Source organism: Coccinella septempunctata, chromosome 1 (genome assembly GCF_907165205.1).
Source record: "Coccinella septempunctata chromosome 1, icCocSept1.1, whole genome shotgun sequence".
Taxonomy (NCBI): Eukaryota; Metazoa; Arthropoda; class Insecta; order Coleoptera; family Coccinellidae; genus Coccinella; species Coccinella septempunctata.
In genome coordinates, this window is record NC_058189.1 from 69,742,886 (window position 1) to 69,756,584 (window position 13,699).

General features: G+C 33.6%; 6 protein-coding genes across 6 annotated transcripts; 3 read left to right on the top strand and 3 right to left on the bottom strand.

The window, feature by feature from the left end:
• Positions 1 to 284: 284 nt before the first annotated feature.
• On the top strand, positions 285 to 887 carry LOC123321342 (stress-associated endoplasmic reticulum protein 2). The gene is made up of 2 exons (XM_044908842.1): positions 285 to 479; positions 537 to 887. The coding sequence occupies exons 1-2, from the start codon at positions 396 to 398 to the stop codon at positions 645 to 647; spliced, it is 195 nt and encodes a 64-aa protein (XP_044764777.1). The 5' UTR covers positions 285 to 395; the 3' UTR covers positions 648 to 887.
• Positions 888 to 1,490: 603 nt separating this feature from the next.
• Positions 1,491 to 3,902, bottom strand: LOC123321328 (abl interactor 2-like). Its single transcript, XM_044908803.1, has 3 exons — positions 2,848 to 3,902; positions 2,462 to 2,724; positions 1,491 to 2,092 (listed from the first exon to the last, which is right to left on the bottom strand). The coding sequence occupies exons 1-3, from the start codon at positions 3,706 to 3,708 to the stop codon at positions 1,780 to 1,782; spliced, it is 1,437 nt and encodes a 478-aa protein (XP_044764738.1). The 5' UTR covers positions 3,709 to 3,902; the 3' UTR covers positions 1,491 to 1,779.
• Positions 3,903 to 4,103: 201 nt separating this feature from the next.
• On the top strand, positions 4,104 to 5,222 carry LOC123321331 (18S rRNA aminocarboxypropyltransferase). Its single transcript, XM_044908817.1, has 3 exons — positions 4,104 to 4,264; positions 4,325 to 4,864; positions 4,920 to 5,222. The coding sequence occupies exons 1-3, from the start codon at positions 4,189 to 4,191 to the stop codon at positions 4,970 to 4,972; spliced, it is 669 nt and encodes a 222-aa protein (XP_044764752.1). The 5' UTR covers positions 4,104 to 4,188; the 3' UTR covers positions 4,973 to 5,222.
• LOC123321320 (60S ribosomal export protein NMD3) lies at positions 5,122 to 6,906 on the bottom strand. Its single transcript, XM_044908789.1, has one exon. It carries the CDS (start codon positions 6,813 to 6,815, stop codon positions 5,292 to 5,294), a length of 1,524 nt encoding a protein of 507 aa, XP_044764724.1. The 5' UTR covers positions 6,816 to 6,906; the 3' UTR covers positions 5,122 to 5,291.
• Positions 6,907 to 7,036: 130 nt separating this feature from the next.
• Positions 7,037 to 8,094, top strand: LOC123321336 (vesicle transport protein GOT1B). Its single transcript, XM_044908830.1, has 5 exons — positions 7,037 to 7,301; positions 7,352 to 7,443; positions 7,498 to 7,676; positions 7,731 to 7,812; positions 7,869 to 8,094. Exons 1-5 carry the CDS (start codon positions 7,277 to 7,279, stop codon positions 7,911 to 7,913), a joined length of 423 nt encoding a protein of 140 aa, XP_044764765.1. The 5' UTR covers positions 7,037 to 7,276; the 3' UTR covers positions 7,914 to 8,094.
• Positions 8,095 to 8,255: 161 nt separating this feature from the next.
• LOC123321310 lies at positions 8,256 to 13,449 on the bottom strand. Its single transcript, XM_044908777.1, has 2 exons — positions 10,792 to 13,449; positions 8,256 to 10,519 (listed from the first exon to the last, which is right to left on the bottom strand). Exons 1-2 carry the CDS (start codon positions 13,269 to 13,271, stop codon positions 9,076 to 9,078), a joined length of 3,924 nt encoding a protein of 1,307 aa, XP_044764712.1. The 5' UTR covers positions 13,272 to 13,449; the 3' UTR covers positions 8,256 to 9,075.
• Positions 13,450 to 13,699: the final 250 nt, after the last annotated feature.

The following is a 13,699-nucleotide window of genomic DNA, read 5'->3' on the forward strand; positions in this document are numbered from 1 at the left end:
CATTGTAAACAAACATAAATTCGACAAATTTATGTTGTTAATTTGGAGGTTAAGGAAGCAGACTTGCCAACATATCAACATAAACATAAATCTTTTTTGGATGAAAACTTATTCGTACTCATAAGTACCTTGTTCTTTACCTATTAATGAAATTTGAATATCGATCAATGCAGATTATGATTAAAAGAAATAATTGTTAAAATGACGAAAATTTTAAGTTGAATTTACAGTATCGCCAACTTACTAAGAAAATCATCGATTTGATATAAGCAAACGTCAATGCTTCAACGTGTCACTTTCATTTACGTGCTCGAACGTTTACGTATGTTGCTGCGTTAAGCAAATATTTCACCTTTTTTAGTGTTTCATATCTAAATTCATCAAAAAGCTCAATAATGGCTCCAAAACAAAGGATGCGTATTGCTAATGAAAAAGCCAGCAAGATGGTGACCCAAAGAGGAAATGTACCCAAATCATCTGTGAGTTTACCCAGTATTTTCCATATGTTTTTGTATTATTTTCGGTATATCTTTCAGAAACAACAAAATGACTCTTCTCCTGTTGGTCCTTGGCTTTTAGCACTTTTCATATTTGTTGTTTGTGGATCAGCTGTTTTCCAGATAATCCAATCTATTAGAATGGCTTGAGCATTTTTAGCGACAATAAATTTTGCTCAGTCATAAATTTATAAATATCAAATAATTCTAATTTTATATATGTTGTCCATTCATATTTTATTGTAAATCCTCTTATGATTTATATTTAATTGTATTATGATTATACTCATTGCATTTACTTCAAGCACAAAGAATGACTAAGTACTGTTAGAAACCATTCCATATGTAAAGAATTACGTTGTGATGAATTAAAGGTGACTTATTTGAGAATTCTGGATATTTTAATTTTGATCAATCTTCCTATTATTGATCTCTGTCAATATATAAGTGTAAATAGTGAGTGTTGATTTTTATAGTGATTTGATATATGGGTACTTATGCCTTTGGAGATCTCAATTATCGGATTAAAGTGAGTCAGGTAGAACATCATATGTAATGAAAAATTTATGATATAATAAATATCATAACTTAGTATCATAATCTTTAATTCAAGTGGTTTCAGAAAGTTTATTGTTTGCAATTAAACATTGATGTTATTGACAATAGTAAGCATTTCCAATATTGTTAATTTATTTTCTTTAAATGATAAGGAAGCTCTAATTGCAAATAGCATTCGAAAGATAAGAAAATCAGAGTTGGCAAGAATTCATTTAATTTGGAAATAATCATCCAAATTACTCTATTTGAATTTTGTTATCACTCAAAAACTCATTAGGTATCTGAAAAATTTGTTTTGAAAATAATGCAACAAATTGAAAACTTTCAAATGTTGCAGGAATTTAATGAAAATATGCAGTATGATGTAATTTGGAATACCAATTTAAATTAAAAAATGTTTTTCGTTATCTTTTAACAGTAAAATGAAACAATAAATTTTCCTTTTTTTCCTTTATTCCTCAGTTATCATAAACTCAATATATTCAAATTCTTATATATAATACAAATTGAACGATAAATATAATACTAAAATCTTCAATAAATATGATCAAGCCAGATATACATATACAATAAGTCAATAATAAGTAGAACTCATTCAAATTCACTTATGTTCATAAATTTTCAATTGAAGAAGCACTTAGATGTCTCATAACATATAGCAGCATAAATATGTCATCAACAAGCAATCTCTGTACAATAAACAACCATCACGTATCCATTAACCTCAAACGCAAGGCTCCACATAGTTTCCTGGAAAGAGGCCAGTGATACCGTCCATTACACCCTCCCACCATCCATCGTCATTTTTCTTCAGAACATAAATAACTGCGCTCTCTTGAAAACTGAGCTCGTCATCTTTATCCGCATAGTAGTCGTAAATGGCAATTACTTTTTCAATGTAATTCTTTGGAACCCAACCCGGGAGATCATCTTCATCTGGGACAATAGGCATTACTGTGGATGTACGGGGCCTTCCAAAGGACGCATGCTCGTCTTCTGGAGGAGGTGGTGGGGGCAAGGGTGGTGATTGGCTATCTCTGAAAGCAGCAGATTTTCAATGAAATATCGTTGTCGGAAAGAAAAATCATAGTTATTGAGAATTATAAACTATGAACACTTGCTGAAAGAAAAATGGATGCAGGGAAAAGTTCGAAACTGAATATTCATATTATGTCCTGCAAGAAAATCCTTTTTCCTGAAGAAAACTACATTTGTTGCTCAATATTTTTAGAAATAACCCTTATGACACATGATCACAGAACTAGATGATCATATGTCAAGAAAAGAACTTTGTGGAAAACCAGAGAAAAAAATCACAGAAATTGATAATATTTGTTGTTCTGTGGTAAAAGAATAAGGACCATAGAACGTTGAAGAAAAATGGATTCGCCTAGAGGGTAACTCACCGTGAAAGACGCTGACCATGAGCATGGGACAATGTATGCATTCCTAAACTACCAGCAGGTACAGGAGCATGTTGCTGCATCATCATCGGGTGGTGTTGATTTTTGTTAGGCATCACCATTTCTTGGTTGACCAAAGGGGAAGGAGGTGGTGGCATACTCATATGACGATCGTCAATATAGCTACTACTGACTGGTGGTGGAGGAGGAGGTGTTTGTGGATGCATATTCTGCTGCTGCATGTTCATAGGCATCACCATCCCAACCTTAATAAGAAGTAAGAAATAATAAATTTCGAAAACTTTTTATAAAGTTTTTTGAAATTACCGCAAATATGAAATCATAACAAAGTAAACAGCTTACAAAATCAGAAAACTTATGTCAATTACCTGTGGTGGTGATGCTACCTGTTGGCTAGACGTAAGTGGCAGTGTACTATATCCTGGACCCCTTTCTCTCCTTGGATGTCCCATAGGATAATTTGGGGCATAGTGACTTGGCACTTGGGGAGGGGCCACAGCAGGGGGAGTTCTATAATCCCTACTGTTTTTGGTCAATGTGCCAGTTATGGAAACCTTACTGGGAGCACGAGAAACCTGGGGTGGGGTTGGTGGTTTTGTAGTTGGAGCTGGCCCAACAGAATTGCCAACCATAGAATTCAAGGACTGGATGCTTCCTTGGCTTGACCCCCTTTGTTTTTGTTTCGGAGTGCCATTATTCCTAGCCCCATGCCCAATATCATCATAGATCGTATAATCTATAGGTTTTCTTACATACTTAATAGGTTTTTCGGGATTAGCAGGGGCTATTATCTTATATTGTCTGTTTGTTGATTTATTTGCCGTTAACACCCCAATTTCCCGACGAGCCACTTTTTCTCTGTGTATCATAACAGTCTGAGAAATGTGATTCATCTGGCTCTCCATTTCTGCTAGCTGAGATGTTTGCAAATCCAATAATTGAAGGAAATTATAAGCAAGTGTATTTATTTGATAAGCAACACTAGCTAGGGACTGAGTGGTATAATTTTTGGTTTCTTCGAGCGCAGTTCTTTTATGTTCGGACTGAAAGTAATTAGCTTCACAATATTCCGCAACACGCTCTAAGTTTGTGTGATTTTCAGTAAGGCTATTACGCCCTTCTGGAATTTCCTGACGTAGTAATGTGGCTAGATCCGCCATTGTGTCACAATCACTCACTACACCTGATTCACTGCCTGGACTGCCGTGCTGATGAAATGCAAAGTTCATAATAACTCTGTAAATTTTTTTATAGAGTTTTTATTGTCAGTTTGCCATAATTTAATCAGTTCAACAGGAAAAGCCACTAAACAGGGTGCTACAAATCCAACAAGAAAAAACCGTCGCAAGAAGAGAAAACAACTCAATTTTGACACAAATCAAATTTGACACTTTGTCATAGACAGAAAGTCAATCAATCAATTATTTAAAATATTTCGTCAGAACTGTTTTGGAAACAAACAATGATGGAATGTGTTAACAACTTTTTCCAGAGTCTCTTACTTTTTCTATTTCAAACCGGATGAGCCATAATCGGAAATTTCGGAAAAAAAACGAAACTATTACTATTCGATGGTAATTTTTTTCTCTTTTCTCTGACCTAACCCATAGATAACCTAAAAAAAATACCAAAACAAAGATTAACCTGTTCGACCAAGATTGCAACAAAAATTTTTCTTCGGGGTGTTAGTTTAATTCCTAGAGTTCATAATGGAAGAGCTTTCAAGAGAGGTGGAGAATTTAGACTTGAGCGAATCATCCGACGATGAATCTTCAGAGGAGGAAGGTACTATTTCAAATAAATTTTTCGTTTACTAATATTCCCATTAATTATTTTTATCCTTAGAATTGGCGAAATTTCCCGTAGCAATGTGGGATTTCAATCAGTGTGATCCAAAGAAGTGTTCAGGTCGTAAATTGGAACGCATGAAATTAGTCAAATCATTGAAAATAAAAAACAAATTTCATGGTGTAGTTTTGACACCATTGGGAACTAAATGTGTCTCGCCAGCAGATAAGGAAATAGTGATCAACAAAGGCATTGCTGTAGTAGATTGCTCCTGGGCTAAACTCGATGAAACACCGATAGCAAGTCTAAAAACTAGCTGTGGTCGCTTATTACCATTCTTGGTTGCTGCGAATCCCATTAACTATGGGAAGCCATGTCAGCTGAGCTGTGTAGAAGCTATAGCAGCAACAATGTATATTGTTGGGTTCAAAAGTAATGCTAAATATTACCTTAATAAATTTTCTTGGGGCCATTCATTTTTAGAATTGAATGAAGAACTTTTGGAGAAATATTCCAATTGTTCCAATAGTCTGGATGTGGTAGCAGCACAGAATGAATATTTAGATCAAGTCCAGAAAAGTCAACAACTCCGGGCGGGTAAGTATTCTGTTGAACTTGGTTGGAATGTATAGTAATTTTTTTTACTTTGTAGGAATGCCAGATTTTCCACCGTCAGAGAGTGAATCTTCTGAAGAAGAGAATTGATAGCTTCATAATATTATAGTTGGAGGAATCATGAAAATAATATTGGATATCCTTGAATATTTGCAGACCGAGGGGGAAGATTTATCAAGGATTTGATAAGAAAAATGAAAAGTCCATTTATGTGTATGGAGAGGAAAAAAGTTTCAAAATTGATGGTATGCAAAATATTTATCATCCTTAATACACCACAATAGAACCAATATTCAATAAAATACATGATGAGTAAAATAAACTAGATATTTTCCTTGGAGTTCTGTATTTTATAATAATTTTCAAGTATTATATTCCTTTGTTATAACTATTATGAGGAAGTATAGTTTCACAGTTCACTATCTTCCATTTCAACATCATCAATTGCCATTTCATCTAACATTTCCTCTAAGGTAATGTACGGCTCAGTTTCATCGTCCATATCATTTGAATCAACAGGAATAACTGCCTTTGAATTATCTTTGAAAATATTAACGTTCTGTCTGAGTGCAGGATCCTCTTCTAAATCGTCAAGGAATTCGTAGTAATCGTCTCCATCAAGATGGCCTTGACCTGGATCAGCCATATGTCGAAGCTTCCAAACCCTCTTCTTCCTTCTCTCACTATGATCGTAGAATTTCTTGACAAGTATTACGTCAGGAACTTTGCTGCTATCAATTTTATCGAAAATGGGATTGTTGATATTACTGTTAGCAAGGTCATAACCAAGAACGGTGTCACCAACCTTAAGGACATGGCCTAAATGTGTTTTTACATGTATGGAGTTGTCAGTCATACCCAGTTCACTCTCTTTAACAACCCAGCAATCTGCTAATATATGTTTCTTCGAAAATGCATTTCGATTGGGAAGAAATGTACGATCCTTATCCATCACTGGCTCAATATTCAAGACATAATATTTTATGAATTGTTTTGGAGAACATATACTCTCAAAAGGATTTCTCCAATAATCTGTACCAGTTACCTTGGCTTTTCGGCATGAACTTGGGTCAATTAAGTGAATTGAATTGGATACTTTGTAAACCAAGCATATAGGAGCCATATATCCTAAATGACTCTTCATTGCATTTGACAAACAAACGATACTGTTTCCCGAGACAGGTACAATTTCAATGAAATAAGTGAATTTATAATTATATAAATTGCTGTGAATATCATGAGAAATCAATTTTTTGGAATGTGAATATCTGACAGGTAGCACAGTTTTGACAAAATCGAGAAACTTCCTTGCGTGAGCTTCTGTTGAAAAGAAAAAATCGAACCCATCATTTTCTGATTTCATTCCAGTAGTTTTGACATGAGCTCTATGTTTCAACATCAACTGTTCCAAGTAATAAATTGTTTTTTTATTCTCCGCCCTTTGCCTAACTTGAACAAGAGCTTTCCAAAAATTCTTAGCTTCTACTCTGTGACAGTCATCGCACATTTTATGATTCACGGTGTATTCTACAATGAAAACTTGTTGCAGAACAAATCCTGCATCTAGGGATCCTTCTACGGTCAATTTCAATTTTATTCGTCTTGAATGTGCTTCGGTCCACACAAATGAGGAATCTACCAGTTTGACTTTATCCAAACCCCTGAGCTTATTCAGACATAAAGAGAGGAGTTCCTTGGATTCTGGAGCTGCGTGTATCCAAGCAGTGTTTGTTTGTAAAAATCTTTCACATCCTCTACAGAAGAAAATCACTACTTGTTTGGGAATACCTTCTGTTATGTCAACACGTGTCCGCAGGCAAGAAACACACATGTTCGCAGGATTTGGGTCTATTGCCACACCACAGTCACAACACGCAATTTTGTGAGACCCCATTTGGCACTTGGAAGGATCCGACATTTGAACGTAATCCATTTTTCGATTTTTCAAATTACTTGCATCACCATAAAGACGTATAACCTCTTCGATACAGATCACAGGAGCAGATACCACAGAAAACTCTGCACAGAACACTCTACATAAACTTCTTTTTCAAACAAATGATGATTCAATCTTCAATCATAGAGATATATCAAAAAAGTCTCATACTCGTAGACAGATAGTCTATGACTTGTCTGTGTTCGAGATGGAAATGTGTTTTCATTTTCAATGAATTGAAATAATAAACAAGAATGGAGGGAAGATGATCCAGGCTTAATTTGATTGTAATTTATTCAATACGAAAGCTGAGTATTCTAACAGATTATACTTGATTAATTTATTTCGGAAAGCACATTTAAGATCGTTTCAACAGCTGATCCCCATGAACTATTTGTATTTTGTATGACGTGGTTCATTCTATACATATAGGGTTCGCTTCTTCAAATTATTCAAAAATGTTTGAAGTATCGGATGCCCAGAGTAAGTTTACTCCAATTACATTATCCTGGTCTTCATTTAGCTTCTTTCAGAGTTTGGAGTTGGTTTGGCTGGATTTGGGATTTCCTTTATTTTTGTTGGAATTCTTCTATTTTTTGATAGAAGTCTTTTGGCCTTAGGAAACGTAAGGTTACCCATTTAAAACATTTCCAATTGATAATATTTATTCTATTCGTAGTTCTTATTTATTGCTGGATTAACATGTGTTATTGGTCCTCAAAGAACCCTGAGATTCTTCTTTCAACGACATAAAATAAAAGGAGCATTATCATTTTTTGCTGGAGTAACTCTCATTTTGATGAGGTGGGCTTTTATTGGCATGATTTTAGAAATTTATGGGTTTTTCCTTTTATTCAGGTATTTATTACCCTTTTTATAGTTCTGTTGAGTTTTTAACTGAACAATTTTCAGTGGTTTCTTCCCAGTGGCCATAAACTTCCTGAGAAGAGTACCTGTACTAGGAACACTTTTAAATTTACCTGGATTAAGTATGGTAAAGAAGTTAAACATTAACCTGGATCAGACATATCTTGAGTCTTGAAATTTCAGATATTAGATAAGTTAGCTGGTGATGCTGGTAGAACAAGAGTATGAACTTTATGCAGGTGTATTTTGAGTGAAGTACCTAAATGAGTGTGAACTTTGAGGAGAAGAAATTCCAATATAGGAATATTCTACTGTGAAACTGTATTATAATGAATTGGGAAAGTTCTTCAAGTTGGATTTTTTATTGTTATTAATTTTTATTCTGTTGATATAAACACTATAATCTTTCTGAAAATGTTTACTTTTCCTATCTATTGTAAGTGAAGAAATAATAATTGAATCAATTTGGTAGCAAAAACTTTTTCCATGGATGTGTAGCATAAAATTTCCAACCAGAAGGAACTTGAAATTACTCAAATTCTAAATTTCAGGGAAAAGACCAAAAGAACCGAAAATATTCAAAAATATAATAAATAACTCATAAGTATCTTATAAAAATTTATGGCATATAAAATTACAATAAAAAATCATCTTAAACAATTAAATATTCAAAAATATATCTGTTGAATTTCATATATCGTTTTAAAATACACAATGGGGATTTTCAAAATAATTTAAAATTTGGGACAACAGTCTTCACATAATATATATATAAAAAATAAGTCATCACAATAATTTAAGTCTGAATTGAACAAAATCAGATAACTGCGGTCTTTCATAAAGCTCTGAAAAATTCAAATTTTAAATGAACCAGAATCTATTTCATTAGTTTCATGCGAGTTTTCGTAATATTTTAGTAAATTAAATAAATAAGTAGATTAGAAAAATGAGATTTTAAAAGGAAATTCCGTATCAAACAGTCAACATCAACAAGGATTGCAAATCAAGAAACACTTAAGCTAAGATAAAATAATATCAAACATTTGTTCATTGCGATATCAGAATGAATTTTCTGAACAAATATAAATAAATTACACATATAATTGATCATGATTAATGGCAGTATAATTACTTTTGAGCAATAATTCCTGAAATCATTACTATCTTCATATATTTCTCTAAATTAATAAAAAATCTAAATACATTTAATTTGGCACAACTTAAACATTGAAAAAATGGGGTAAACAACAAAAATGTCCAGAAAAGAAAATCGTTATGTTAAAAACTTGATCAATTTAAAATAAATAAAGGTGAAAACAAATTTTGAGATCATTCATCATGAATTTCAGAAATCGGAAAACATTTGTTCACTATCTAATAGTCGTTGCCCTCATTTGATGCACTTTATCACATAAATTCTACTCTCATCGTCTACAACGAGAAATGTTTCAAAGTTCTCAGATACTGAGAAATGGATGGCGTTGCTGTACAAACTTACAGTTTGAAGTAAGTTGGATACTTCATGATGAACAGTCTTATTTTTCCAAAAGTCAAAATCGAACTGAGTGTTACTTAGAGAATCGTTTTCATTGGTATAAGCATTTCCGAAACTCTCTAAATTCCACCATGACACTTCCCTTCCGATGACCACTAAAATCGGTAGGACACTTTTCGAAAACTGCACGAACTGTATCGGGAAATTGGACGCGTTCAAAATCTTGCACTCGTTGTTGTTCTGCAGATTGACGACCATGATCCTCCCATCGTTGCTTCCTACCACCAGCAGTTCTCCGGAGAACGAGAAAGCGCAGCAGGTTGGGGTGAATCCCGAGAGAAGCTTGGTGAGCATAGTTTCTCCGGTCGTTATACTTCTGATTTCTAAATAGTTCGTTTTGTGCACCTTTTCCGTAAACATCACAGCCACCAAATTTCTCTTGAGGCAAAAAGCTGAAGAGCACACTTTTCTGTCCCAAGTAGCGTAATTCACCAGTTTGATATCTCCGGATTTCTTTTCGATGAAAATTATGAAAACACCTCCTGATACATCGATACACAAGAGTCGATTGGAGCCCATGGGGAACACTTGGAAAATGTCGAATTCCCACGAGAAACCCTTGATACAACCACCTTCTAAAAGGATGTGCACTTTTGTGTCCCCATCTGTAACAACCACTATGGCTCCGTTGTGCGATTCTGAAGAATTGTAGGAAATTTCAGGATGATCTGTTAATGACTCTAACTTGATGCACTGGAGATAATTGACGGTTTTTTCCAATGTTGCCAAAGTTTTGTAGCAATCTCTTATTTTGTATGGGTATTCGATTATAACTCCATTTTCCAATGCATAAATTATGTTGTTTCCACACAGGGAGAATGTGATGAAAGTTATTCGATGTGGTTTCTCAATTTGATTTATGGTAGTGAATTCATGTTGAATTTTCAGGACATTATCGTTCAACACCTGTGCTAAGAGAGGTACATGGTTTTTCCAATAAGTTGTTAATAAGTTTTGTTCATTTCTCGGTTGTTCATAATATGGCATCATAATGTTACACTGCTGTATGTGGTTGTTATCGAATTTCATGAATATCATGCTAGTAATGTCGTCGTCATCCTTCAGGATATCCATAGCCATGGATGTCACCACTTTTTTGTGTTTTAGTGTATCAACCAAATTTCTATTAATAATACTGAACAAAAATACGTTTTCCTTAATGCCAATAGCCAAATATTCGTCATTAGCCATGGAAGAACATACAATATTGTCCTCACTTTCATGTAAAATGATAGCATTGGAATCATCCTCATAAGGGAATTTATACATCATAACATATCTGAAACGAAGATTTATTTGAAAGGTTTTACAATAAGTACTAGAAATTCAACTAAAGCTGGATATAAACTCATCTGAACAAGCTAACCTACAAATATTCGCACATAAATAATTTACAAAAGCTTTAAGAAACTTACTGTTGGTTCAACCAAATTACCTTAAATAATTTCAGAAATAATATAATTCTAGAGTAAAAGCATATTCCTAACCCTTATTCATATAAAATTTCATGAATCTACCGAAAAAGCAAATCGACAAATAAGTGATCCTTACCTTTGTCCAATAGCAATCAGGGTGTTCTCATCAGTGACATATAATTTATCAATGTCCTCCTTATTAGTGATAGAATCCAAATAGCTTAACTTCAATTCCCTGTTATCAAGTTGATAAATCTGAATCTTTTCTTGTTTTGTGAAGTATATCTTCGAATCATCATTGGAGAAATAAACATTATTGGCTGGAAACCCTGTTTCGGTGGTGACACACAGCTTTTCTCTTGTAGATGCATGCCAAATAATCACTTTTCCATTATTAGCACCGGTGCAAATTAATTTAGTTTCACTATACTTGTTGGAGAAATTTGCAGATATCAAGTACGCCCCATCCTCGTTATAAACAAATTCTTTGAAATTATGCTTTTTTCCTGGACTGAAAGCATCGAAATATTCATTCTGAATGCACTTGGGGGAGGTAACAACGTCTTTGAGACCATCCAAACTCAAGCGTTGACTGAAAAACTGCCATAACTTCACAGTTCGATCTTCGGAAACTGAAAGGAAGCACGAGTTATCACTAGAAACTTTCAAGTTGAAGACCATTTTTTTGTGGCTCTGGAACCTTTCAAACTCTTTGCTGGTCTGTGGACAGTAGAGCATAATATCTCCATTTTCAAGGCCTATCAATAGTTTAGGCACATTACTATCAAAACAATAAGCCATTGCAGTAACTACTTCCTTCATAATGAATTCATATGAACTCTTCAGTCGACCAGCCGATAACTTCATTGTAAAATACAGCTTATTGATTGAATTGGCTTTGTTCCTATCCATCAGAGTGTGTGCATCATCTATCAAAGTAGGGAGAGCTAGCTGAATAATATCCGTCTTTTCCATTTGTCGGAGTTCATTCTTATTATCCCTGAAAAACTTCATGCAATTCTCCCATTTCATCTTGAGATCAGCATTTCCACCAATAATCTCTTCTTTATACGTTCTGAGATCTTGTTCCATATTATTAACACCTACTATCCTAATCTTATGTTCAATAAATTTGAGATCAAGGAACTTTTGAAACCTATCAAACATTTCAGCCTGTTTTAAATGGTATCCCAGAAACAATAATATATAGTTATCATCAGGTAAATTATAATATTCATATCTGCTTTCATACGATTCTATCAGTTTCTTATGAAATTCTTTTCTATGAGCCTTTGTCTCATTCTTTAGATAATATAAAAATAAATCGTGAATAGCATAAATATAAACCTTTTTATTGGTATTGTAAATGGAATTGATGAGAGATCTATTCTCAAAGTGCAACATAATATTCCAAACTTCTTCTGGTTTCTTGTTCCAAAATACCTCAAGTACATCCGTATAAATGTTAGCATCCTTTGGAAAAATGGCTAATTGATAATAGAACTGTTTCATTTCTTCTGTATCAATAGTATCAATACACATCCTTAAGGCCTTATAAAAATTAGTGTGAATAATATCAACATCATTACCAAGATCTTCTATTTCTCCGTTATTGATTTTTTCTTTGATGTGGTTCCATAAGTACTTGGATGCCAGGGCATGATCTCTTTTGCAGCTGAGAAAAACTGCCAAAAGTGATAGGGTTGTTGGATGTCCTTTACATAACTCATGCAAATCTTTTACATCATCAAAGTGTAAATTGTTCAGAGATTCAGTTGAAGTATTTAAATACTTAGCAAATAAACTTATGGTTTCATTGATAGTGAAACCCAAGTCGACTTCAACAAATTCAGCATTTTTCACATTTTTAAAATGCGTAATAATGATTAACTTACATCTTATCTTTTGAAATATTTCTATGACTTTTAAAGATCTTGCATTGTCAAGGATGACTAGAGAGTTCTGGTGCTTTTCAGAAGCAAATATTTCAGCGAGCTCTTCGATCAGCTCATCTAAATCATACAATTTTCTCTTTTTGGGAGCAATCATTCGTAATAATCGTGTTAAAGGTTGTAATATATTACTGCCATTTTCACATTCACCAACATTGATCCAGTAAAGTCGATTATTGAACTCATCTTTAATTAGATCTATATCTTTTAGACATTCACACACAAGATATGATTTACCTTCTCCAACCCTTCCGAAAACAACCAAACTATTGTACCATCTCACATTGGCCAGCTTATCCTTGATCTTTTTCTCTTGTTCAGTTCTGGGGATATAAGTGTTAATTTTAGGAAATCCTCCTTTTTGGTGAATACTATCAATCAAGTCTTGTTTGAATTTCTTCAATTTATCTTCGAACATACTTCCATACAGAAACTTAAGAATATCAAAGCATTCCTTTAGGTCATTCACACTTTTTTCCTTTAAAGCTTTAAATACTGCATCAATCTTATTACCTTTGCTCTTCCAAATATTCATATAATCTTTTTCATCTATCACACCTTTGGAAATGAGATGATTAACCAAGTCGTCATAAACTATTAAATCTCTTATTTCATCAACATAACAATTTTTCTTCAGAATATATTTATAAAGGGCAGTAGTCATTTTCGTGAAATTTTAGATAAGCAACGGAACAAACTAAAACTTATAATAACTCCGATTTCCTCAATTATAAAATAGTCAAGTAGTCCATTCTGAGACGAGAAATAAATTAAAATAAATGAAAGTTTAAAATACAGGCACAAACAAACAATAGCTCTTGTGAGAATGAAAAAACAAATTTGGTCATAGAATTTGGTATTTGGGTCTTACTTATAACCACAGAATAACTTATTCATTTCACTTCAGTGAACTAACCCAGCAAAGTGGTGGCAAAGTTAGTTTTTTTGCCGATTTTTTCTGGGATGCAGTTATGGAAGGTAGAGGTACAAAATCTATTCGTACAACCATGAATTACTGCAAATTTGAAATTTGAGAGAAACGATTTTTCGAAAATTTTATCAAAATACGCAGGCTGTAGGCACACATCTCCT